This window comes from Sorex araneus, chromosome 1, assembly GCF_027595985.1.
Source record: "Sorex araneus isolate mSorAra2 chromosome 1, mSorAra2.pri, whole genome shotgun sequence".
Taxonomy (NCBI): Eukaryota; Metazoa; Chordata; class Mammalia; order Eulipotyphla; family Soricidae; genus Sorex; species Sorex araneus.
This window is the reverse complement of record NC_073302.1, coordinates 72,222,065-72,249,312: the sequence shown is the minus strand read 5'-3', so window position 1 is coordinate 72,249,312 and position 27,248 is coordinate 72,222,065. Positions and strand designations below refer to the sequence as shown.

The window sequence follows — 27,248 nt, the reverse complement described above, 5'->3', positions numbered from 1 at the left end:
TAGTGCTTTCATTATCTTTCAGCCTATTTTCTTCCTTCCTCCTCTGGAGGAAACATAAAATCCAATGATGTTTATAGATTCTTGCTTAGTTGTTTTCCAAAAATGACTTCTCTGTTTTCTTTAAAAAGAAAACGTTGGGCCTGAGAGATAGGATATAATGGGTAAAGGACTTGCCGTGCATGCAGCCAACAAGGATTTGATCCTTGGCACCACATGTGATCCTATGAGCCCTGCCAGGAGTGATCCCTGAGCACAGAACCAGGAGCAATCACTGAGCACTGCCAGGTATTGCAAAAGAGAAAGAAAGAGAGAGAGAAAGAGTGAGAGAAGGAGATGGATGAAGAAAGGGAGGGAAGGAGGGAGAAAAGGAGGGAGCGGGGGAAGGGAGGATCGAAGCATTCCTAGGATAAAGGAGTTTCAGTTCTCCCTTCCCTAGAGAGTTTGGAGGCATGAAAATGTTTGCTTAAGAATGTTGTGTTTTTGTATCTTTTTAGAAGCCCTAACCTATAATTGAGGGTAAAACTGCTTGTGGCATTGGACTATACTTGCACTAAATGAATTCTATAGTTGTTTGACTTTCCCTCCTCGTCTAATCTCCCATGGGAGGCATTTACAACTCTCGACTTCTTGCTGCAAACATTATCCCTTAATTACATCACAGTGGGACTCAGAATGCATTAGTGCATGGAATGATTCAAAAATGTAGGAGTGCTAAGGAGGACAAGTTTGAATGAATTAATCTGGAGCCAACTTTTCGAATCACGAGAAACAAACCCACAGGTACAAAGTGAATGTTCTTTAACTGTACAGTGCTCTGTGGTGGACAGACCAAGGCTCCCCATTAAAACCAGGTCCTGGTCAGCTTCTCGTAGTGCCTGTATCATAGCCAATGAGGTTTTTCTGAGGCGCAATTATTGCTAATTGAAAACTTTTCCCAATACCTCGCCATGAGGACTTGAAATAAAACCAGGTCCTGGTGGAGGGAAGTTGGCACTGGTGGAGGGATGGGTGTTGAAATACTGTATGCCTAAAACTCAACTACCAATAACTTTGTAAGTCATAGTTCTTTAATAAAAAATAAAAACACCAGGTCTTAACTCTGGAAAATGATTAAGAACCGCGCCCCCCCTTCCAGTTTGATCACAGGGCCCCAGCTCCAGACTCCCATAGTTTATAATTTGCTTAAGGAAAGAGTTAAAGTGAATGTTGAATAATGACTTTTCTATGCACCCACACACACGAATCAAGGTTTCTATTTTAAAGCATAGGATTCTAAATAAATTTATATTATTTCATTAATTCAGAGAGTTCGGCAAGCTACCGAGAATATCCCGCCCACAATGGCAGAGCCTAGCAAGCTACCCGTAGTGTATTCGATGTGTCAAAAACAGTAACAACAAGTCTCATGATGTTGACGTTACTGGTGCCCGCTTGAGCAAATCGATGAACAATGGGACAATGGTGCTCAGTGCTACAGTACTATTTCATTAATGATATATTAATGATGACATGTCAATTTATCATAGGTATGGCCTAAAGTCTTCTCTCTCCCAAGAGTGTTTTCGTATGAGAAGTCCCTGTTTTTGTTTTAGAAAAATTTTGCTCCCAGCCCCCCTCAAAAGAATAAGATAAAGGAGTCAGAGAGATAGTATAGAGAGATAAGTTAGAGAGTTAAGGCATTTGCCTTGCATGCACCTAATCTGGGTTCCATCCTCATCACTATGTACGGTCCCCCAAGAACCACCTGGAATGATACCTGAGCACGGAACCAGGAGTAAACCCTCAGCACTGTCAGGTGTGGCTCCACCCATCCGACCTCCTTGTAGGAGAAAAGCTTTGCTTTCCTTCTGTGAGTTCTGGACAGTATTCTAAAGGTCTTCCAGTTAGCATAACTTTCCTTGCTGACGTTGCTATGCGCATGGCTCTATCCTGGTCGCAGATGTATCCTTTCAATGATACTGAATGAAAAATAAGGTGGGCAAAGCAGGTAAACTGAGATAACTGTGTTACATAAGATTCAAGTCATGAATTTGAAATATAGCTTGATGATGAAAAATTTGATCTTCCTAGAACCTAGGGAGAATATCTCTAATGTACCAAACAAGGAATATCTTCAGTGATAAAGCAGGTATTCAGATGTCAACTTTGTCTACTTTTTGTTGTTTATGGGTAACACCCAGTGGTTCTCTGTGCTCAGGAATCACTCCTGGAGGGCTCTGGGACTGTATGGGATACTGGGATCAAACCGGGGCTGGCAGCATGCCAGGCAGACACCCTACCGGCTGGCAGCATGCCAGGCAGACAACCTACCTGCTGTACTCTCACTCTGGCCCCATCAATTGTGTGTGCATCAGTGCAGAGCTCCCCCGGGAGCTGGGAGCGACTTTGTGGCTCTGATGGCACCTCCTGTCTGGCTGTCAGTGTGGGTGATAGCCTGAATCACACCTGTGGTTTCTAAGACAGGCGAGGTTTCTACTTCACACCTAGGATGAGAGCCTGCGTTCATTCCTTTTATATCTCTTCTCGTGGCGCTCAGGATGTGGTGCCAAGGATGGAGGGCAGTCTCTGGGGCGACCCCTCTACAGCCAAGCCTCAGCCCTGGCCAGACTTTTGACTCTCTTAAAGGAGTGTCTAGCATGGGAAGACATTAAAACAGCTTGGGAGACATTAAAAATTGCCTTTCTGGCTTCGGTCTCTCTGCTTTTCTCCGCTGCCTCAGTTAGAGCCATCCCTCCACCCTTTCTACGCCTGCACGAGTGCACCGATTTGGTGGATGAAGACTAGATCACTGGGTTAGGGTCACCTGGGCCACTTTCCACATTGTACCCTATGAAGATGCTGCCCCTGCTGCCTCTAACTGTTCAAATGATGACAAGGGGGCAATCTCAGTCACTTACAGAACTGCACAGGACTTTTCGGGTATCCCCCTGAGCCAGTGAGATGGAACACTGACACGAGAGAGTATAACGGGTCAGGTGCTTGCCTAACACGTGGCTAATTCCAGTTCAGCCCCGAGTACCACATACCCTCCCTTGGGCACCGTCAGGAGTAATCCCTGAGCACAGCTCGGCATGGCTCCCAACCAACCAACCAAACATGTTAAGCAAGCTCTCCTTCTGAGAGAAGAGATGACCTTCTAGAGCTCAAAATCTTAATTCCAGTTACCCCTGGGTGCTCTGTATGGCGCAGGCAGGAAGCCGTAAAAGGGGCCCTGAAGGACACACAGCCAGCTGCAAGCAGGACAGTCATTCCACATGTGGATGTCCCACAGCTGGCAACATGAGTATGACCTGCCTTTCTCCAAGCCGGAGGAAGAAAACAGTCACTGTGAGCCCAGGAACATGTCTGAACCAGCTCCTAGCTGACTCTCCATGTGGCGTGGCCCAGCAGGCTCCTGGCCACACCTGCCAGCATCTGGTGAGGGCAGAGCAAAGGCCGAGGAGAGAGCATGCAGGGCGCGCTCTCCTGTGTCTGCCCCTGAGTGTGCACATCACAGGCACTGAGGCTGTAATAAGCTTGTTACGCTCCTTGCCGGCCCTTTAACTGGTGATTACATTCGAATGAGCCCCATAAAGTGCATTTCCATCTCTCATCCCAGCCCCTGAGAGCCTCCCAGGTCTCTTGATGCAATTATCAGACTTGCCGTGAATGACTGTGCTTGCTGAGAATAGGCGTATCAGTTAGAACACGATTTCTTTGATGGATAATTAGTTGTGTGTCGGCCTCCTCCTGGCCTAGCTCCGCTCAGCGCTCAGAGCAGAAGTCTGCCTTCCAGTGGCTGCCCGAGCCCCAGGCTGGCAGGGAAAAGCCACCTTCATGGGAGCACGGAGAGAATCCTCCAGGCTTGCTTACTCCAGGGACAGGACAGTGGCATGGGCAAGCTGACCTGGAGTTCAGCATGGAGTAGATAGGACCTCTAAGGAAAGGCCTGGCCGAGAAATGACTAGAACGAGGGCTTTAGGGAGGATCAGAGCTTAGAGGAAGGATTGATCTGTCCAGTGCTCAGCTGGTGCTGTGTCCAGATCGGATCTCAGTGCCCGGGAGAAGGGGGAAAGGCGCCATGTTTGCATAAACTGTGGATGTTTATGCAAACATGCTTCCCGCTCAGAGACTTGCCTACTTACCCTTCCTGCTCACAATGGCCTGACATCCTCTTTTAAGATCCAGAGTTTCAAGGCTGAGCAACAGTACAGCGTGTAGGGCATTTGCCTTTCACGCACACAACCCAGATCTGATCCCCAGCACCCCATATGGCCCTTCCCAAGGCCCACCTGTAGTGATCCCTGAGTATAGTGAGCTAGGAGTAAGCTCTGAGCACTACCCTACCAGGTGTGGCTCAGAAAACAAAACAGAACGAGACTAAGTTTCTCCAGAGAGAAGGCTCAACGGGCTAGACCACACACTTTGCATGCCAGAGGCCTGGCGCTAATACCCAACACTGCTCAAGGATCAAGCCTGGAGCCCAGAGCCCAGAGTCGTCTCTGAGCACTGAAGGATGTGGCCCCCAAACAAACAAAAAGAATCAGTTTCCTTGACTAAGGATGTGGCTTAGCAGCAAAGGGTGTGGCCACCATGCATGAGATCTGGCCTAGACTCCTGGCACCACCAAAATAAGTAAAGAAGTAAGTTGAAGAGCATTTTACTCTTCCTTTTACTGGCTGGGGAGAGAGCTCAGGGGGTGGAAGACGTGCCTCATGTGTGCCAGGCCCTCAGTGTGATCCCTGACACTGCCTGTTCCTTGACACCCACTTAGCCCAGTGTGGCTTTGACGGTCCCCAGCACCACTGGGTCCAAGCACTGAAGTGTCCAAGCACTGAAGTGTCAGGCCCGAATCATGGCACATCATCCAAAGTGCCTCTGGTTGAGGACTCTTAAAATTTAAAAAAAAAAAAAAATTTTAATCCAAGTTTTTTTTCCTTTTCATGGGGTTTCTCTTCGTGAGTTCCCTTACTCAAGGAAGTCATCAAAGGTTCAGAAAGAGAAATCCTGAGAACTTGGGGCCAGAATGATAGTACAGTGGGGAGGACATTTGCCTTGCACAAGGCCGACCCAGGTTCGAGTCCCAGCACTCTGTATGGTCCCCTGAGTGCCCCAAGGAGTGATGCCTGAGCTCAGAGCCAGGAGTAAGCCCTGAGCACTGCTGGGTATGGCCCCCAAACAAAGGAAAGGGAAAAAAAGAAAAAGAAATGCAGGTAACCCAGGAGAGAAGGTCAAGTGCCCCTGCTCTGGCCTCAGCAAATGTGGGCTCTCGGCTGAGATGAGTCAGCAAAAAGCGAGTGCTAAACCCTCTAGAATCTAGGAGACCTGCCTGTCAAGGAGTGTGTCTTTTTTTTTTTTTTTTAAATTGGATCACCCTGAGATAGAGTATAAAATTGTTCATGGTTGTGTTTCAGTCATACAATGTTCCGGCACCCTTCCCTTCACCAGTATAATTTCCCAGCACCAGCGCCCCCAGTTTCCCTCCCACCCCTTCCAGCCACCCCCCACCCCAGCCTGCCTCTGTGGCAGACACCTCTCTTCTTTCTCTCTCTTTCTCTTTCTCCCTCTCATCTTAGGCATTATGGTTTGCGATGCAGATGCTGAAAGGTTATCATGTCTATCCCTTTACCTGCTTTCAAGACTTAGTTCTTGTTCCGAGTGAGCATTCCCAACTAGTGTTGTCATAATGGACCCTCCTCTATCTTAACTACCCTCCATCTCGCACACCACTGACCCACAATCAATTGACCAGTCCTCCTGGCCCGTTTTCCCTGGCATACTTTATATATATATCCCACAAATAAATGTAGTCATTCTATATCTGTTCCTCTCGAGGTGTGTGTCTTACACCACGATGCTTCTCGGCTTCTGAGACTACCCAGCATTTTTGCTAACAGATAGTAGTTTATGATGGGATCAGCCCTGCTGGGGTCCGAATCACAACGGTATCTCCCAAAAATAGTGTTCAAGTGACAGCTCTCCAAGCCTGCCACTGGCTTGGATTTGATGTTGGGTTAAGTGGCTAATCCGGATGCTTCAGAATCATGAAAGCACAGACAGGCAGATCAAAGTTCTGTCTCCCTCTCCTCCCCTGGAGAAGAGCCTTTGCAATGAAAAAGAAAAACTAACAAACACCTTGTCCTTTGAACAGTTGAGAGTGCTGACAACATGCCAGACCCTTTTTCTAGACACCAGAGAAATACTAGTGAGCAAAGCAGAGGAAATCCTCTAAATTTATAGTGCCAGCCTATTTTTAAGCCATTGAAAGAACCCTTTTCCTCAGTTTCTTGTGTATCTCTCCAGAAGTAAGCTGTGTACAAGCCAATCAAGCTCCACATTTTTCCTTTCACAGGGCCAGTATCACATAGTGCAACTATAAGTGGCCCCATCCTCCTTTTCAGCAGTTGTCTTCAGAGACATGGAAATGCCCAGCTTTTTTCATCACGTCTCACTAAGTAGTGGTTCATGATTGATTGAATTCCAGGCTGGTGAGCATCTATAATGTTGTCACTCTTGTGATATTATAAATGATAATTCGATGGAAAACCTTATAATTTTTTGGGGGGTACACCTGGTGATGCTCGGGGATTACTCCTGGCTCTGCACTCAGGGAGCACTCCTAGTGGTGCTCAGGGACCATACAGGATGCTGGAGATCAAACCCAGGCTGACTACGTACAAGGCAAATGCCCTACCTGCTGTACTATTACTCCAGCCCCCAAAATATTACATTTTTTTTAATCTTACAATTTTTACAATTTGAAAAATCTTGCCTTAAGTAGAAGACAGCCCTGAAATCTCCTCCTTGGCTTTACAGAGGAAACAGTTTTCTGCTGGACACAAAGCATGTTATACATGCAAATTCTTTCTTTCTGGGGGGCAGGGGTCACACCCGGTGATGCTCAGGGGTTACTCCTGGCTCTGCACTCAGGAATTACTCCTGGCGATGCTTGGAGGACCATATGGGATGCCATAGATTGAACCCAGGTCAGCCGCATGCAAGGCAAACGCCCTACTGACTGGTCTGCATTCTCACTCCAGCCCCCATTCTTGCCAAAGACCCTCAGGGCCAGCCGAGGTAAATTGCTTACTTTAGCCAAGTAGGGAAGAGAGGGTGACAGAATGAGTTCTTGGTGAGTGAATTAGCTGCAGAATTAAGTTGCCATATTTAACTTTGCTGTATCAAGTTGGTTTCTATAATAAATCAGGGACGGAGTCTGCTCCCCATTTTCCAAATGCCTCATCAGTCCTTTTCAGAAGAAGGGAAATTTCTGGATTCTTTAGCAACTGTTATAGGCTTCAGGTCAGTACAGCATTGAACCACTTGAGGGCACAATTTGCTTACTTTCTGATTCCTCCGTCCTTCTCGGAGAGCCCGGCAAGCTGCCGGGAATATCCTGCCCACACGGCAGAGCCTGGCAAGCTACCCGTGGCATATTCGATATGCCAAAACCAGTAACAACAAGTCTCACAATGGAGACGTTATTTGTGCCCGCTCGAGCAAATCAATGAACAACGGGATGACAGTGCTACAGTGGTACAATGCTAGATTCAAAAGCCAATAGCTCTTTTTCCTATTTCAAAAGCCAAAGTAGTTGTGATTTGTTAAAGAAAAACTCACGGTTTAGTTTTTTAACCTTGAAGTATAGAGCCAAGAAAAAGGAAAGTATCTTGATTTTTCAAATATAACTGCTGTTGCTCTTGTTTGGTTTGGGAGCCATACCTGGTAGTGCTTAAGGATCACTCCCGATTTGATTGGGGGGGAACATACAGGAGTTGCAGGGGTGGAACTCAAGTCAGCCACATGCAAAACAAGTGCCCTACCCACTGTGCTATCTCTCCGGCCCCTCTGCTGTTGTCTTTTGCAAAGCATTTTATTTTACCTTTCTGCTCTTCTCTTATTTCCTCTCATGAGCTCAGAAATTGAGCAGGATGGGAGAAGATGTAGAGGGGAGGAGGATGCAGAAATGTATCCTGCATTGTCTAAAAGTGAGCAATCTTACTTTGGAGGTCAGAGGGCTTTGTTCATGCGTGTCTTTATATACCTGCCATCCTGCTTCTCACACAAAGCATGGGCGAGGCAATAGGGAAAGTGTTAAGGAGGGTCCATGTATACTCGCGCCATTGACCTTAGGTGTCCTGTTGACCTTTCCTTCATGTACCTGCCAGCCCTCTGAGTCCACCACATGCTTAACAGTCCTGCCAGTGGACCACAGTCCTAAAGAATGTGCGGTAGTTATTGAATGGTGGTGAATGCCATGTCTTCATAGATTTTTTTTTTTCCAAGCAGAAGGGCTCCTGAAACATCCTGTTTTACCCAGTCTGGGAGTGTAAGCTGGGACAGACATCACATAGAAATGGTGATGAAAGTAATAGAGCTCTGGGCTGATGATGATGGTGATGACAAATAGTTTGCTAGATTAGAAGGAGCCTCTGGACATGTTTAAAGTCTTCTTTCTTTGATTCCTATGCTTTTGTTATTTTAATTTTTATTTAAAATCCTTTCTTTGAAGTGGCTTGTCTTCTTAGGATGAGACCTCTGCCAGGGAATTGTTCTTTTGTTTCTTCTGCAACCTCAGTGGGGGAGGAAAAAAAGAAAGAAAAACACCTCTACTTTTTACCCTTGAAGTGTAGAACCAAGAAAAAGGAAAGTATGTCATCCCTGACAACTTCTGACTTTCCCACATACTTTATAGATGTCCCAATGGTCAGTCATGCTCTCAGGAAGTGTTGGGCTGCTTCTAAAGGTGATTTATAATGCCTCTTTGTTCGTGAGGGTCCTGGGGTTCCACAGGGTCAGGCAGGGGCTGCCCTAAGTCCCTTAGCAGAAGTCAGAACCCCATCATGAACTGTGAGAGGCTGTATCAGGGTCTTTGGAGAGAAAAGGGTGGGAAGGGGCAGTGAAAGCTACCATACCATGGAACACAATAGAACTACAAGTTCTAGGCCTGAGCGGGGTTGTTGCTCATTTAAAAAAAAAAATTTATAACATTGCATTATTACTTTATGTACAGTTCAGATATGCAACATTCAAAATCAGCATCTGTGTGTACTCACAACTCAAGGACAGCACAACTCAGACAATACAGCTCAATGGCAACTCAATATTTGTGTGTACACACAACTCATCTCACTCAACTCACAGCTCATACGAATCACAACTCAAAGACAACACACCATCTGTGTGTACTCACAACTCAAAGCCCAGTTCAGCCCCTCAGCTTACAGGTGACCCCCACTGACTCACTGTGACCCCACCCCGTCCCACCTCTTTGCTAGGAACCACCAGTTTGCTAGTGTATCTAACATTGTATCTTTGTTTTACTTGGTCCATCTTATATTTTCCTCTGTGTACCTCACACAGGAGAGCCGTATGTCTTTCTCTGGCTTATTTCACTGCACCCAGCCCCCCAACTCTAGCGATATTGTTGCAAGTGACAGGATTCCTTCTTTTTTAAAATAAGAGAGTGATCAACTGTTGTCTATTTATACCACAACCTTACCCAGTCATTTGAAGGATGGACTGAGGTTATGGCCCTGTAATAAAATAATCTTTATTAGTGGTTTTCAACCGCTGATCAGTGGACCTGTGCACTTGATCTGCAGGTGTAAAAAGGGTGAAATTACTACTTCAGACAGCTATGGCTGGAAAAGTAAGATGTCCTGTGTCTTTTAGAATAAAATATGAACTTCATGTATCTACTGGCCTAAATACTAGGCTATAAACAGTCTCCAAATGTGCCAGTTCCACCTCATTTGTTTTATGTTCTTGGTTTGACAATCATCAAAATGTAATCTGCGACCCATGCAATGGAGCAGAAACATAAATATTATGGTTTTATAAGGATAGAATTAAAGAAACTCGCCTTAATGGTTTGTTTGAATGATTTTTAAGTGATTTCCATGCCCAAGCTAATAACTATACATTTTAGCAATAAGGCCATCTCAAAGGCCATTTCTCATCTCTTCCTCGAGTTACAGTTTTAAAACCGACCCTGTGGTATCTGTCACACAGGCGCACTTATGCAATGGGGGCTACAGGGTGGGCTTCTCTGCTGTTGGAACTCAAAGGCAAGTGCAGCAGCTCCCCCAGCCCCCGCCATCTCCTCCACTGGTCCACAGCAGAAAACAGTCCGGCTTCCTTATCTTATTAATAGAGTCACCTTTCTATTCTGTTGAGGTTGATCTTCCATGGATGTGTACAAATATACCATACATTCCTTAAAAAAATAATTTTTAATTGAATCATGGTGAAATACACAGTCACAAAGCTGTTAGTGATTGGGTTTCAGTCATACAATCTTCCAACACCCATTCCTCCGTCAGTGTACATTTCCCACCGCCAATGTCCCCAGTATCCCTCCCCCCAACCCCGCCTCTATGTATTCTCTCTCTCTCTCTCTCTCTCTCACTCTCTCTCTCTCTCTCTTCTTTATGGCATTATGGTTTGCAATAATACAGATACTGAAAGGCCATCATGTTTGGTCCTTGACCCACTTTCAGCATGCATCTCCCATCCTGAGTGATCCCTCCCACCCATCATTTTCATAGTGGTCCCTTTTTTTATCCCAACTGCCCTCTCCCCCAGCCCTTGAGGCGGGTTTCCAAGTGTGGACCAATCCTCCTAGTCCTTGTTTCCTCATATCTCTTCATTCTCAACAATGGAAAACAAATTATCAAATGCTTCCTTTTCAGCAGGTTCGACTTTGGGGGGAGAAACTCCAAACAATAATAGTGAGTTTTTTGTTGAAATATTGAATGTAATCAAAGTAAAGTGAAAGTAAAGTGAAATTTATCAGTTACACAGGCGGGGTGGAGGGCTAGGGGGTTGGGGGTGGGGGGAGGTTTACTGTGGTTCTTAGTGGTGGAATATGTGCACTGGTGAAGGGATGGGTGTTTGAGCATTGTATAACTGAGACTTAAACCTGAAAGCTTTGTAACTTTCCACATGGTGATTCAATCCCATTGCTCATCGATTTGTTTGAGGGGGCACCAGTAACGTCTCTCATTGAGAGACTTATTGTTACTGTTTTTGGCATATCCAATACGCACAGGTAGCTTGCCAGGCTCTCTGAGAGGGGCAGAGGAATCGAACTCGGGTCGGCCGTGTGAAAGGCGAACACCCAACCGCTGTGCTATGGCTCCAGCCCACATGATGATTCAATAAAAGAATAAATTTTAAAAAATGATAATACTTAGGTTTCTCCACCCTCTGTCCTACAGCATTGTGACACTGCTGTTTCGTTTTGCCTGACCATAAAAAGTAGGGAGAAAAGGCAGAAGAACATGCTGAGGGGGTCATTGGGGCTAAAGGGAGGCACCTTCGCTGGCAAGAGAAGGATACGGAGACCAGAGAGAGCCAGAGTTTGTCCCGGCTTCCTCCTCTGCAAAAGAGGAAACCTCTGTGGCCTTTGAGAAAGAGACTGTCCTGCGAACGGGCCGTGTGAAATGTAAAGTCTCTACAATTAGCAGGTGCTGTCTCTCCCTTGCACACAGCCCCCACCCACCTGACTGCAAACTCAGTGAGTGTTGCAGAGATTCATGCTGTTTTTCCCTCTGGGTCATAATATATAATAAAAATGTTTAGCACACGGTGGAGCTCACTCAGGAGATGCTCTTGATATTGGCCTGTGAAGGGGACGACACTGGTGCCTGCTTATTTGAGTTGGCAGCTGGTGTTTTCCCCAGGGCGGGAGATGGTAGCCAGCAGGGGGCGCCAGCGCACCTTTGATTTCTCTAGCACCCAGGTATGCTGATTGTCTCCTCTGCTGGGGTCTGTTCCGTGGCGGCTTCTGCCCCAGCGTGGGTTCTGTGCTCTGCCTGATTAAACTTTAAGTAGTTCCAGGGGAAGACATCAGTCTCCTGGGACCATTTTGATGTGATCTCCTCATGGTGGTACTGAATGAGATATGGCGGAATTGTCTTTCAATTTTGGGGCCTGGATCATTGTCAGTGGTGTGAGCTGGTGTCTCTTTGCTGTTGTTGTGGGTTTGTTTTTTTGCTTTTTGGGTCACACCCGGCGATGCACAGGGGTTACTCCTGGCTCTGCACTCAGGAATTACTTTTGGCAGTACTTGGGGGACCATATGGGATGTTGGGAATCAAACCCGGGTTTGCCTCGTGCAAGGCAAATGCCCTACCTTCTGTGCTATGGCTCCAGTCCTGTCTCTTTGCTGTTTAATTATCACTGATGAGCATTTCTCGTGTGCCTGTTGGCCATCCATCTGTGTGTCTTCTTTGTAGAAGTATCTGTTCAGCTCTTCTTCCATTGTTAATGGGTTCGAGTTTGTTCTTTTATTATTATTTTCCCTGCTTTATATAAACACCATGCTTTTTCTTATATATAGTTTTATTGAATCAAGGCAAGGCAAACGGCCGACCCGGGTTCAATTCCTCCATCCCTCTCGGAGATCCCGGCAAGCTACTGAGAGTATCCCACCCGCACAGCAGAGCCTGGCAAGCTACCTGTGGCATATTCGATATTCCAAAAACAGTAACAACAAGTCTCACAATGGAGACGTTACTGGTGCCCGCTCGAGCAAGTTGATGAACAAAGGGACAACAGTGCTACAGAAAATTGTTGAATCACCGTTACAGAATTTTACTGAATCATTGTTACAAGCTTTCATGTTTGGGTTACACTCACACAATGATCAAACACCCATCCCTCCACCAGCTCACATTCCCTACCACCAATATCCCCAATATACCCCCCTTTCACACCCTCCCTCTGCCTCCATGGCAGACAATGTTTTCAAAGTTGTTTGTGATAATTTGTTTCAGGCATTTGATGTTCCAACACCCACCACCACTGTCTTCATTTTCCCAACCACCCCTCAAGCCTCCCCTCCCTGCTGGCCCACAGTAATTTATTGTATATTGCTTATTACCACTAAGTGGCTAATGGAATGATGAGAAGATATTTCCATAGAAGAAAACTTAAAAAAAAAAAAAAAACTATTGTATCTAACAAGGCCCCGTGCCCTCTGGCTGGACAGCCTGGTTAAATATTCTGGGTTTATTTATTTATTTATTTATTTTTTGCTTTTTGAGTCAAACCTGGCGATGCACAGGGGTACTCCTGGCTTTGCACTCAGGAATCACTCCTGGTGGTGCTCAGGGGACCATATGGAATGCTGGGAATCGAACCCGGGTCGGCCGCGTGCAAGGCAAACGCCCTACCCGCTGTGCTATTGCTCCAGCCCCAATATTCTGAGTTTTCTAGAGCGACATATCCAAACTCTAAAACACTGACATCCTGGCAGTAGCACAGAAGATAGGATGGGAGGTAGCACAGAAGCCACGCAATCTTGACTAACAAAGACATTGTTATTGAGTTTTATGAAATCTTGTGTATCTTAGGTATTAGCCCTTTGTCAGATGCAGACCGCCGGCCTCCACTGGCTGTGCTTTGGGAGGTTTGCAGAGCACATTCTGCATTCTGATGGTGCGGGCACCGTCTCTAAGGCTCGGATACATTGGGAGGAACTGGGTTAGATTAGGTTTAAGCAAATATCTGGCAGCCATGGACTGGTGCAATAGCACAGCAGGTAGGGCGTTTGCCTTGCACGCTGCCGACCCGGGTTTGACTCCTCTGCCCCTCTCAGAGAGCCCAGCAAGCTACCAAGTATCCCACCCGCATGGCAGAGCCTGGCAAGCTACCCATGGTATATTCGATATGCCAAAAACTGTAACAACAAATCTCACAATGGAGACGTTACTGCTGCCTGCTCGAGCAAATCGATGAACAACTGGATGACAGTGCTACAGACAGTGCTGGCAGCCATTAGCTAAACTATTAGCTTGGGGCCATGGCGCTCAGCTTGGAATTTGCCCTCGGGGTCTGTCATTACTGAAGACTGTTCCAGTGTCAGTATTGTATTCATCAGCAGGATTGCAAGAGGTCACCACAGATGGCCCTTGCTGGTGGCTCTTACTGAGACACCAGGGAATCCAATATGGCACTCAGCAGGAGAGTTGTCAGAGGTCAGCACCTGGTGCTGCTGCTGGTTCTGATCCCTGTGTGTTTCTTGCCTCTCTTTCCAGAATTACAATTATAATAAGACTGTGGGGTGAGTGTGTTTGGAGAACCCCTGCCCCCACCTTTCCCCAGAGCAAAGCTCCACAGCTTAGAAATAATTTCCCAGTCACAGCCGGCTGCTCTGCCATGGGTTTTCCCTGTGGGTGAGTTTTTTGCCTTCATCCTCTTCCATCCATCCGGAGTGCTCTGTCCTTGTCTGCGGGCTACATTTCTGTGATTATCCTGGCTTTTGCGGTGATCACAAGAGCACCCGAACACAGGTTTTGATTTTAAAATGTGTAAAACTGTTTCACATTGTTCTAATTGGAAGAGCTCCTTCATTTGTAACATATTTTGTAGCTTGCAGAGCACTTCATTACATTTTCAACTTAACTCCAGTATTTTTACTATACATAAGAAAATTGATTTGCCCCCTTTCATTTGTAGGATAGTTTGCAGTCTTACAAAGAACTTCCGCCACCCATTATCTTAGTCTGTAAGGGCCATTAAACACAGGTTTCCAGAGAAGTTTCGTCATTCCTGGTATAAAATCAACTTAAATTGAGAAGGGGGCAGTCAGTTGTACTGATATTCAAAAGAGTAGGGATAACCCAGGCCACAAAAATCAGTATTTGGGGTGGCGGGTGGGGGTCGGGCCATACCCAGCAGTGCACAGGGCTGTTCCTGGCTCTGTGCCCAGGAGTGACCCCTGGCAAGGTGCTACAATAAAATAACAGAGAAAATCAAAATAGGCTCTGTTTGCACTTCCACACCAGTTTTACTCTTTTCATCTCCCTGAATCTTTTTTTTTCCACCCTTACCATTACATGTTTAATTTTTGAGTCCTCTCACATGTATATATCCTTGTCATTAACATTATGCTGTGCGCAGTCATTTAACTCACTTTCAGAGAGAAACACAAAGCATCAAGGACAGTTGAATGTGAAACAACTATAGTCAATCCTTTAGCTCTCTGGGAATCCTGAGACCCTGTAAGTAAAATATCCTGAGTGTAGAAGGTGGTGTGAAAGTGTATTTTGTTGTTGTTGTGATGTCCTGGGTTGTAGGTGTGGTTGTGGTGTTCCCGGGAGGGTTGTCCCATTGCTTGCACTTTCATTGTGGTGCTCGCTGGAGACCACACGCATGAGTTTCGATGCCCATCCTGGTCTTTCATGTGTGATGCCAGGGACAGAAGGCTCACGCTTGGCACGAGGGGAGGTGCCGGGAATCCAACTCCTGACCACATGCCAGTGAGGTAAATGCTGTCTGACCGAACTGTCCCCAGGCCCTCCAAAGGATCCTGTTGTCTAAACAGGTGGCTAATCTGCTCCAGGGCTCCAGTCTAAACCGTGGAGAGAACAGCAATGTTTTCTTGGGACTAAGTAGCAGGCACAGAGTTTTCTCTTTGTTTATTTGCATGGGATATGGAGAGTAGGTGGAAGCATTGCGGCTTTGAAAGATTTTAAAGTCCTTTGCATTAACCTGTTTCCAGCAAGAGAAAAAAAATGGGTCTTAAGGAAAAAAAGAATTGGGACCAGTTGGGTCACCTTTTGGTCCCGGAATCCCCAGATTCTGCAAGTTCTCTAACTTCCTAGGTGAGCTGCTCTATCACAGTGTGGTCATGACAGTTACACGTGATTCAGAAGCTTTGGCTGGCTCAGTGGGAAGAGTTTGGAACTTCCAAACAACTGGTAGTCAAGGAAAACCATCTAAAGTGGCTCTGAACGAAGTTCTTAATGAATCCCGACTGTCTGCTCTGGGCTGTGATGCAGCCGTTGGAAGGAAACATCTTTTGTCCATGCAAACACTGGTCCTGCAGTTGCTAAAGTAGCTTTCAAAATACATTTGCCATAGTAAGAAATCCCTGGTTTGATTGTGGGATAATCTGTCAAAAGCATTAGATAGGAGCCAGAGAAATAGTACCAGGGGTGGGACACTAGCCATGCATGCTGTTACTGTTACGGCAGCCACTGCCCTGGTTCAACTCCCTGGCTCTGCACCTGACCCCTGACTAGGGGTCTCTGCTCAGCACAGAGCCTAGTATAACCCCTGAGCGCTGAAGAGTGTGGCCCAGAAGCCAAAAGGAAAAAGAAACCATTGGATAACACAAGTCTTCGTTTGCTTTAGCGAGTATGAGGCTCTTCATTTATCACATGTGAAATATATGAGCCTATTTATCAGTTTATTCATAATCACTCCCACCTGGTTTGGGTTCTGTAGCTTAGGGGGCCTGCAGATCTTCCATCCCATGGACAATGTTAGTGGTTTTGTTTGTTTGTCTATTGAATGAGATACACAGTTACAAGGTTGCTGATGATTGGGTTTCAGTTATATAATGTTGCAGCACCTGTCTCTTCACCAGTGTACATTTCCCACCACCAAGGTCCCCTTTCCCTGTGGTGCCCTCCAGCCCTGCTTCAGTAGCAGGGACTCTCTCTCTCTTCTGTCTTCTCTGTTCTTCTCTCTGTCCTTCTCTGTCTCTGTCTCTCTCTCTCTCCCTCTCTCTCTCTCTCTCTTTCTCTGTCTCTCTCTGTCTCTCTGTCTCTCTCTGTCTCTCTCTCTCTCCCTCTCTCTCTCTGTCTCTCTCTCTGTCTCTCTGTCTCTCTGTCTCTGTCTCTCTCTCTATCTCTCTATCTCTCTATCTCTCTCCCTCTCTGTCCCTTTGGATATTGTGGTTTGCAACACAGACACTGAAAGGTCATCATGTATACCCCTTTACTTACTCTCGGCACTCCGTTGCTGCCCAGAGCGGTCATTTCTGACTGCTACTGTCATACTGGTCTCTTCTCTACCCTAACTGCTCTTTGTCCCCACACGCTTGTGGCAAGTTTCAGCTATTGTAATGTTTTCTTGTAGTCATATTTTAAAACTTCCTTACTTTTCTCTTTTTGGTGATCAGAGTGCTGGAGATCAGACCCAGGACCTCACACATACATACTACATGGAATGTAGTATGGGGTCAGGGGTCAGGTGCAGAGCCAGGGAGTTGAAAAGCTACGGGCCTTTCTATTTATACACAATTTTCTATTTTTTGAGTTAGGGGCCACACTCTGTTGTGCTCAGGACTTCCTCCTGGCTCTGTGCTCAGGGATCACTCCTGGAGGAGCCTGGGGGCTGTATGTGGTGCTGGGGATTGAGCCATAGTCAGCTGCATGTAAGACTAGTGGCTCACCCACCGCACCATCTCTCCTGCCTTGTATGCATATTTTAAAAATATTACTTTGCAAGTTTGTCAATAAGAAATAGGATGATTGGGGCTGGAGTGATAGCATAGCGGGTAGGGCATTTGGCTTGCACGCAGCCGACCCGGGTTCAAATCCCAGCATCCCATATGGTCCCCTGAGCACCGCCAGAAGTAATTCCTGAGTGCAGAGCCAGGAGTAACCCCTGTGCATCACCAGGTGTGACCCAAAAACCAAAAAAAAAAAAAAAAGAAAGAAATAGGATGATTTTGAGAAATACATCTTCTTAAAAAAAATTTTGACAGTCATTTAAGTTCCTTTGCCATCTGTTTCTGAAAGAAAGTGCTATTGGATTGATTGTTCTTGATGTTTCCTTCTAACTGGAAATTCTGTTTAGTACCACTCAGGACACTGAATGTCCACAGTGATGATGATTTTTGTACAAGGTCAGTGACCCCCAGGGGGGCAGTTGTGAAATGGTTGATTATATTGGGGGACAGGTAGGCAGTGGCCTGGGTGTAGGAGAGGCATGTGGTGATAACTACCTTGCTTATCCTGTCTGTCTGGACGAGTACTGTCGTGATTTACACAGCTTCTTTCATCCAACTACTTCAAAGCACTTTCACAAACTCTGGCTCATTATTTCCTCAAGCCCAACATAAAGAAAGGTCGATTGGTGTCTTTTTAATTAATTCTGAAATGAAGAAACTGAACTATAGAGAACCTTAAAAGATTCTTCTAAAAATATACTGCATTGCAAAGGCCCAAGATATATAATAGGTATATTACCACTTTGTAACTGAAAAGAAAGGAAAATAACCTCAATCCTTATTTTTGGAGGCAAGTATAAATAATGGCACATTCATAACATATGAATATGAATAAACATAGAGGAATATCATATAGCCATTCTATGAAATTAAGAGTATTCATATTGGGAAAATGGTCATAAATGAACTTTAAATGACATAAGCAAGATTAATCATGATATGTAAAGCATGAGAAAATGTTTTATGTATAAAAGAAAAACAGTGAAAAAAATCCACTTGTCTTAGCAGTGATTTTCCTCAGTGCAGTGAAGTATTGGATGGTTGTTTTCTTATTTCCTGTACTTTTCTGTTGTGATAACTATTCAAGATTGAATACATGTGAGTCATATGATTTTCATAATCATATATAACTTGAATGGTATTTGTATGTTAAATAATCATATGATTCTGAAAGAGTGTGTTGAGGAAGGGCAGCATGGGTCCATTAAAGCAAATGCCAAAGTGTCAGGGAGACAGCACTGGCTCATGGCTAAGGCTCTTGCCTCAGCCGACCCAAGCTCAATCCCCGGCACCACGTATGGTCCACCAGGAGTGAGCCCTGAGCTTAAAACCAGGAGTAAGCCCTGAGGACCACCGGGTGTGACCTGCCCTCACCCACCCCCTGGCTCTCCCCCAAAAAGGTTGGTAGGACTCAGCTGAAACCCAGGGGAGGAGAGGGGATTGTCACTTTGACAAAAGGATTCTCTTCCAGATCGGGGAGCTGCAGGGACAAAAACCCCAAGGTGGGAATGGCAGCAGGAGCTAACAGCAGACAGCTCGGTAAAAATTTACTGGTGGGAGAGGTGAGGGAGATGACAGGCTCTGTGTCCCGCTCCATCCCTGCACCCCACCACTGCTACGTCCAGTCCAATATCGTTCCTGCCAGCAGCTGAGGAGCCACTGGATCTGCCTGACTGAGGACTGGCTCTCAGTTCAACAGCAGGATTCTTGTAGACTGTGGTGGAAGGTTATTTGGCAGTGGGTGCGGGGTGCCCCTAAAATATACCAACATTGGTACCCTGGTAATTTTACTTCAATAGACTAATTTGTTCTCATTGCTTTCCACTTTATTTAAACACCATGGTTTATAGTTGCTCATGATGCATTTGTTACAGGCATTTCAATATGCCAACCCTAATCCCGCCACCATGTGACCTTCCCTCTACCACTGTCTCCAGTTTCCCAACCACTCCTCAAACCTACTCCCACTAGCAGGGATTTATTTTATATGGCTTGTTACAACTTAATGGCTAATGGAATTATCAAAAGATACTTCAGTAAAAGGAAATTTATGAAACTTGTTCTATCAAACCATGGGGACATTAAGCCATTGTCTGAGGGTCTACTAAGATGTTAGAGTGCCAGTTTTTAAAACATAATTTGGAAAAAAAAACTTCGAAGACAGTCAGGAAGTAGCTCGGAAACCACTGGACCGTGTCCGTGGCGGTTCTGTGGCTGTTTCACACAGTGATCACTGCTCTGGGGCCTGAGGCTTCTCTTCTTTAGACACTGAGGCCTGCACACCCAGAATTCTGTGTTCATCCCTCACTCGGTGCAATGCCCTGACACTTAACCTTTCTGGGGAGGTCATCTACCCACTCATGGGCATTTGAAGCACATTTGATAGTCTCACTGTTAGGTCATTTTAATTTGTTTTCTTTTCCTGAAATCTGCACATTTCTTTTTCCCTTGATTGTGGGAATTGGCCTGTGCAGTGGACCATGTACAGCCAATTGTGACCCTATAAAAGATCTCTGGGGCAATGGTACAGTGGTATGGCATTTGCCTTGCTTGCAGCCAACCAGGGGTTTGATCCCCAGCATCCCATATGGTTCCCCGAATGCCATCAGGAGTGATGCCTAAGTGTAGAACCAGGAGTAACCCCCGAACACCACCGGATGTGGCCCCAAAAACAAATTATTAAATTAATTAAATGTCGGATAATGTTGGGTTGTCCTCGCTCCTCCCGCAGGGAGTCTAGGTTTATTGAGTTACTCCCACAACAGTGCCCCTGAGGCACACCCGATTTTATCAAGCACTAATAAACCTATATTGCTTTTCTCTTCTCTTTATGTCACTTGCATGGTTTGGCAATGTCCTTTTTGTATAGACACAGGAAGACAGTTCATGCTATGCTTTGTAACATGGGAGTTATTTGACTCCCAAATAATATTTACTCCTGGGCATTCATCATATTTACTTGATTTAAGCCTCAGTTGCCTTCACTTCCTAAACCGCCAGAAGCAATGAACCGATGAACGGACTGAATGGACCCGGGGCAAGATGTAAGCTACCCTGGCATCAGAAAGGGAACAAGCTAAGTGCCATAAGAAGTAGAGTAAGTTAGGAGCATTGTCATGGACAAACTCTGTCATGACCCAAAGAGAAGTGACTGAATAAGGACCCCGTTGGGCTTAGAAGAGACTAACCTGGCCTGAGGACTATAGTCTGGAATATATAACAAGATGTTCCCAGGAAGATCCAACCTTTAAACTTATTATATCTCTTACTGCATTTATACAAAATTATTAGAAATATTATAAGAAGTAAATTTACTGTGATTGTTTAAATGGATTACTAGCTGAAGGAAAGGAGAAAGTAATATACTCTGGATGCAGTCCCACCCTTGAGCGCATCTCCTGGTAATCTGGAGTGCTGAACCCTCAGATGAGATTTTTGTCCTTGAGTTAATCTCCTAGAACTTTCCCTGAAGGAGTGGCTGTGCCTCTGTTTGTTGTTATGACAATGTTCAACCCCACCTATGTGCACCCCACCCTTCATGGTTCCTATCTAAGTATGCTGTAAGGGGAAAGAGAGGAGGAAGACAACTGAGACTTTGGGACTTTGAGGACAAGAATATGAGGACTATAAGGAGAGGAGACTGTGAAGAGATGAGGAAAAAGATATAACGAGGGAGAGGACTCTGAGATCTGCGAGGAGACTTGGATGATGGAACTATGGTGACTGGGACTATGACCAAAACTATGACTACAATTGTGCCTTAAGGGAGAGATCGGACTACACCAGGAAGGATGGAGAAAGAAACTGATACTAACTAGCCTGGGGCCGGTTCCTGTTTCTCTGTTCTCCCATTCTCCCTTTCTTCAGTGCCCCCACACATTTTTCTCGAAACTTACAATTAAAAAAATTTAAAAATAAAATAGATCCTAATCAAAGGACTGGGTGATAGTCAGGTAAAGTCCGACCCAGAGGCACCAGGGGAGAGGGCCTGTGTGTGGCAGTTGCTGCTCTGTCAGAGTAACGATACCTCAGTGCAGAGGCGTTCAGAGGACAGCACAAGACGCAGGGATTCAGACCTGCTCCAGCACTAACCCCCTGTTTCCAGGGAGCACTCATGTTAGGAGACTCTGGTGACATTGCTCAGCATATCAAACTTACGGACTGCTCCATGAAAGAATCAGTCATTTAACTGAGTTCTGCAGTCTAAACACTTGGGAGAAGGAGGAGAGCTCTCTCTGCCCTAAAATCCAGAACACACATTATGTTGTTTATCTTGGTTTACCCCCATCTTTCCCACCAGTACCTGATCTTCCTCACACACTTGATAGTGTGTGAACAGAACAGTCTGGGCTAAACTCTGGATCATTATGTGGTTTTCCAGGGCCATCAGGCTAGCTGAGTGAGCCTTACTTGAATATCTAGTGTAAAACTAAAGGTTTTGTGACACTATCTGAAATAAGTATGTTTGTTCCAATAATGAGCCTGGTTAGCCACATGTAAGGCGTGTGCCTTAACCTCGATCCCCTCTTTCCAGCATTTGCAGTCACTCTTTTCTGGCTTGATTCTAGCTGCTGTAGATAAGTCGGTGAATCAAAGACATCAGCTAAAAATCTCTGCCCTATGGCATACTTTTTACTGGAATTCACTACAAGTAGAAAGGGCAAGATTTACAAAATGATAGTCTAGTCCCTCTCTGTCTTATCATTGTTGAATGAAGGGACGTATTATTCATATTGCTGTTATGTCTTTGTTCTTCAGCTAGTTAGACTTGGAAGTTTGAACTCTCGCAGTAGATAAGAAAGAAAAGCTAAATTAATACCCAAATGCCATGACATTTAGATGTGGAAATTACAGTCGAGGGATAGTAAAAGAGAAGAATTGAGGCCATCATCTATGATTGTGAATTTTTAAAAAAATAAACCAAGCTTGGGCCGGAGCTATAGCATAGCAGGTAGGGCGTTTTGCCTTGCATGCGGCCAACCCAGATTCAATTCCTGGCACCCCATATGGTCCCCAAGCACCTACAGGAGTAATTCCTGAGTGAAGAGCCAAGAGTAACCCCTGAGCATCGCTGGGTGTGACCAATAAATAAATAAATAAACTAAACCTTTTTTGCTATCTAGATGTTGTCTCAAAATATATATATATTACCTTTAAGATATCAAGACATTCTCTCTTGCAGACACATCTTTATAAGCAGCAAACAGAACAGTGTTGTTGGTCATTGTCAGAAGACCACAACTGAAAAGGAAAAATCAACAGTGACTCACTCAATTCTCAAAAACAAAATAATTTTCTCCTGAAAAGACAGCTTTTTCCTGACCAAATCACCATAGAGAGCAGTGGCAACAGTCACTGGACAACTTGGCTAAATAAACGACCTTATTCATTGACTTTTCATTTTTTGTCTTCCAGAAATCTTCTCTATGTCTACCCACAAAGGCTGAACTTTGCTAACAAACTAGCATCTGCCCGAAACATTACAATCAAGATCCAGTTTATGTGTGGAGAGGATGCTAGCAGCGCAATGCCGGTAAAGAGGGAAGGAAACATTTGCCTCAAACCAGCCTAGACCAAACTTCCTTTGTCAGTTCACATGAATCAGATCTAGGGCTTATCAGCATCTCTCCACTGCCCCGCATGTGCACAGGCCTTTGTGGTGAGGCCAGTAGTGGCCCCAGGGGACTGATGGTGAACAGATTCAGTCTCAATCGAAAGTCTTTTTTCTAACTTACTGTGTTGTGAGCCGTGAAATCTAGAGATACAGCTAGTTTTAGAGGAGTGGAGAATATAATAAAGTCTTCCCACACCTCTCGAACAACACAGGAAATGAGAAGCCTTCCTATGCCCACAAGTCAGCCTTGTTTGCTGGATTTGCAGATATACAATGCAGTGCCACATCTGCACGTAAATCTGAAGTGGGCCTGAATTTCTGCAAGAAGGTGACACACCATCTCAATACCAGTTAGTAATGGATCTTCATCCTGAAAAGTAGTATATAAATCAAAGAACAAGTAAAGTAGTGCTTTTCATGGACTCCAAAAATTCTGGAACTCACATTGTATGACCGTCAGCTTCCAACTGAGATGGACAGTTGGCACTTATGAGTTCTGAAAGTCAGAGTGGGCAGCTAAGATATCTTTGTGTTGAAGAGATTTCTCTCAGTAATTCCATTCTCCAGATATCTAAGCAGTTGGCTTGGCAAACCATCCTCCCAGTGCCCATCCTCCCTATGGGACCCTCTTGCAATGATGATGAGAACGAAATCCTCTCCTAATCTTCTCAGTCCTGTCCCTGGCACACCCACCAGTGCTGCCTGGAGCACTATGCAGACCCTAAGTGCACCAAGGTGCCTAGCAGGGCACGTGAGGGCTAACTCCAGCCTATTCTCCACTTTCCCAGCCCTGTGGCCTCACCTGGACATGGCTGTGAGCAGTGGAAAGGGCCTTTTATCTTTGCCCAATGGTGAGCCCACTTATTAAGTTATGCACCTTTGGAGCTGGTGGAGGCTGGAAGTTTCTTTATCTAAAGAGCAAAAGCATGTGCACAGGCCAGTGAAGGTTGTCACCATCTAAGCAACCAGGTCTGTGACTTAAGGAGAAAAACCAGGGACCTTTACTGAAAGCCAAACCACGTATGACTCTCCCCTGCAATGTGGACTTTGGTAAAAATGGAGTAGAGAGAACCCTGGGCTTCCATTGTCACAAACCTGGGGCCCTTTGTCACTAATTTAGCCCATTGGAACCTCAGTTTACCCTTCCTACCCAGTTCTTTTGCATCTGTGCACTTGGTCCAGTTGTAGAACTCACCAGTTCTCTGAGAGCAAGCAATCCTATTGGGCTGATGAAAGTTGATTTCGTCCATCCAGACACCAATGTGAATTTGATCCTTTCTGTATTGGTTAAAAGGTCATCTTTGGAAAATCCAGTGGGCCTGAATTTCTGCAAGAAGTGTACACAGCTGTTACGTACCATAATAAGTAAGTATATTTTAGAGTTTGAAGTACATGCTAAAATTATTTTAGTATCTCTTGGTATTTCTGAATCCCCTAAGTGATTTCCCCCAATAGCTTTTATAGCTCAGGGACTATCATTTTTGCCAGTTTCATGATTCTATGTTGGAGAAAATTTTTTGCCATTTACCAATTCTGGAATAAAGAACATATTTAAGAATCTACTGGGGGCTGGAGTAATAAACAGACAGCGGTTGAGGTGCTTGCCTGCACGCGGCCAACCCAAGTTCAATCCCAGGCACCACATTTGGTCTTCTGAGCCCTAACAGTGATCCCTGAATGCAGAACCAGGAATAAACCCCAAGTACACCACTGGCTGTGACCCTCCAAAACCAAATAACAACAACAAAATGAATCTAATAATTTTTAAACTTTACTAAAATTTTACAGATAATGGAGAAGTTTTCTCTTGTTAAGAAACAAGTTTCCTAACTTGTTTTGAGTTGCTCAGCGGGGCCGGAAACTGAATCTAGCTCTTCGGTTCTGTCACTTCTCTTCTTGACACCATTCCATCCCTGCTCCAGTGACCACTTTAAGAAAGTTTAAGCTGACCAAAGGAGAAATGGAAGATGCATTCTTGGGTCTTTATGTTTGTTTGGTTGGCTTAGGGGTTACTCCCAGCTGTGTTCCCAGCTATCTCCTTGCATGATACTTAGAGGTCTTCCCAGTGCTGCACAGGGGACCATGTGTTGCCAGGGGTCAATCCCAGGCCTCCTTCTTGCGAAACATATGCTCCAGGCCTTTGACATGTGAGCCATCTCCTTGTTCCTGGAAGACTCATTAATATGTGGGAAATTAAGTCATAGACTAATGTGTTATCTGTTATTTACGTTTCACAGGTAGGGAAGAGCACTCCACCAGACAGATATGGATGTGATTCTTGACTGGTTTATTATTCTCTGAACCTACTTATCTGGGTGGGAATAAGGATCAAATAAGCAACATACTATGTCCAGCCCTTGATAGCTGGGCTGGGACTTTATAATTCATCAGAATCAGATTTCTTTTCCTTCCTACCTCATTTCCTTCATAAATTTCTATATAATCTCTACTCCTAAATCAATGAAGTTTATTTTTTATTCTAAGATATGTTGATGATGAGGTGGGAACGATAGGAGGGAAGTCACTTGCCTTGTATGTAATTGATCCCCATCTGATCCCTGGCACTGCTTATGCCCCTCCAGAGGGTACCAGCGGCCACCCTGAGCACCGCTGTGCTTTGTTCAAATATCCAAATAAGTAATAAATTGAGTAAGTAAAATCTCTTGATGAACACTAGTGATGTGCCTCTTCCTGTTTGGGGGTAGCAGGAGAGAACCAGGTCACTGCAGGACTCTGAACTCTCTCCCATTTTTACGTAAGTTGTTGGATTTTTCCACTGGATACAGGTTGGTTGGTTTGCTTCCCCCAGTCTCACCCCCCCCAAAAGCCTTAGTTTGTGAGCAGTCTTATGTAAGTGGGTGTCATGGCTTGGTCTCAAGGACTCCCAGCTGAGGAACAGAATGGTGTCAATTGAAAAGCAAAACATCAACCAGGAGCCAGGGTAGAGAGCCAAAGGTCTGTGACGTTGGAACATGTAGTCAGAGAATCAGTCATTCTTACTAAAGGTATTTGTACTTTTGAAACAGGTCCCCGGACTTTTATGAAGAAGTGAAAATCAAGCTCCCTGCAAAGCTCACCGTGAACCACCACCTCCTGTTCACCTTCTATCATATCAGCTGTCAGCAAAAGCAAGGCGCCTCGGTGGAGAGTCTCCTGGGATATTCTGTGAGTCTTTTTCAACTTGCCAATTCACACAGCTGTGGTTGGTGCAGCCAAGGACCCTGCAGAGATAAACAACTGAAATTCTGTTCACTTGACTTTTTTGTTGTCTTTGTTAGAAGTAGCAAAATGTGCCAGTGTTTTTGCTGTGCTCTACAGCAAAGAGCAGAGATGTCTTAGTAGCAAATGATAAATTTTAGGAATAGAAAGTTAGACACTGATATTGAAAGGATCCTCATTCATTTATTTTTAAAAAATTGTGCTTTAATATTTTTGTTTTATTTTTGTGTTTTTTCTTTGCTTTTTATTGCAATGGCCATCGTTTCCAAATCTCATATCTATGCTTCACTTAATAACACTCTTTTTTAATGCCAAAGGGGGAAAAGTTCAATTTTTAATAAACACAAAATGTAAAATAAACAGTGGTGGTATGACACACATAAACATTGGCTACTAGAACAGTGCTACTTCTTCGGCTCTGAACACAGTAAATCATTGATACTACCATCTCAGGGACGCTAAGTGAATTTGAAATGCAAAGAACTTGACAGAAATTATTGCCAAAAAGAACCCTGGTCAATATCTAATCATCGTTTAGTTGCATTTGATTATTGTGAGCTAGATAAACTGTCAGAATTATATGCTGTAATAAATACCACTTTGTTCTTTACATCATCTGTTTCAGTGGCTGCCAATTCTCTTAAATGAACGTCTTCAAACTGGATCCTACTGCCTCCCAGTTGCCCTGGAAAAGCTGCCAGTCAACTATTCCATGCATTCTGCAGAGGTAACCACTAAGTTGGCCATCGATGGCTTCCTGACCAACCCAGGCCTTAGCCAACTCGTCAGAACCACTTGCCGTTCCCTTCAATATAACTGACGATGTTTAAGATATATTTTGGGGCATGCGTGGACTCCCAAGCAATGCCAAAAGGGTCTGGGGACCACTCCCATCAGTACTTGGCCAACCAGGATGGACAGTTCAATATTCGTCCTGGCACTGCAGTACTGGGGCCACCAGGGAAACCCTAACAGTGCTCAAGAGCCTTCAGGTCTACATCCAGCAGTGCTAGGGGGCGTGTAGTGCTGAGGATGGAACTCAGACCCTTGTATATGCAAAGCTTGACCCATGACCCTGAACCATCTCCCTGACCTGCTCGGCATGCCTTGGGGAGCAATTATCAGCCATCATTGCAGGAGACTTTTGGAGAACACAAGGTTTCTGTGGGCGTGGAGAGCAAACTG

The 27,248-nt window shown here is 45.1% G+C and overlaps 1 protein-coding gene and 1 non-coding gene across 4 annotated transcripts in view; both read left to right on the top strand.

Annotated features, from left to right (window-relative positions):
* DOCK8 (dedicator of cytokinesis 8) overlaps positions 1-27,248 on the top strand; it is a 245,233-nt gene that overhangs the window by 125,640 nt on the left and 92,345 nt on the right. For all 3 annotated transcript variants that reach the window (XM_055144883.1, XM_055144873.1, XM_055144887.1), the window contains 4 exons: positions 22,646-22,763; positions 24,139-24,209; positions 25,871-26,009; positions 26,689-26,790. In XM_055144883.1, coding sequence (XP_055000858.1) covers positions 22,646-22,763; positions 24,139-24,209; positions 25,871-26,009; positions 26,689-26,790 — 430 coding nt within the window. The remainder of the gene's footprint in view (positions 1-22,645; positions 22,764-24,138; positions 24,210-25,870; positions 26,010-26,688; positions 26,791-27,248) is intronic.
* Positions 861-999, top strand: LOC129401214 (U4 spliceosomal RNA). Its single transcript, XR_008628151.1, has one exon. It is a non-coding gene; the product is annotated as a U4 spliceosomal RNA (small nuclear RNA).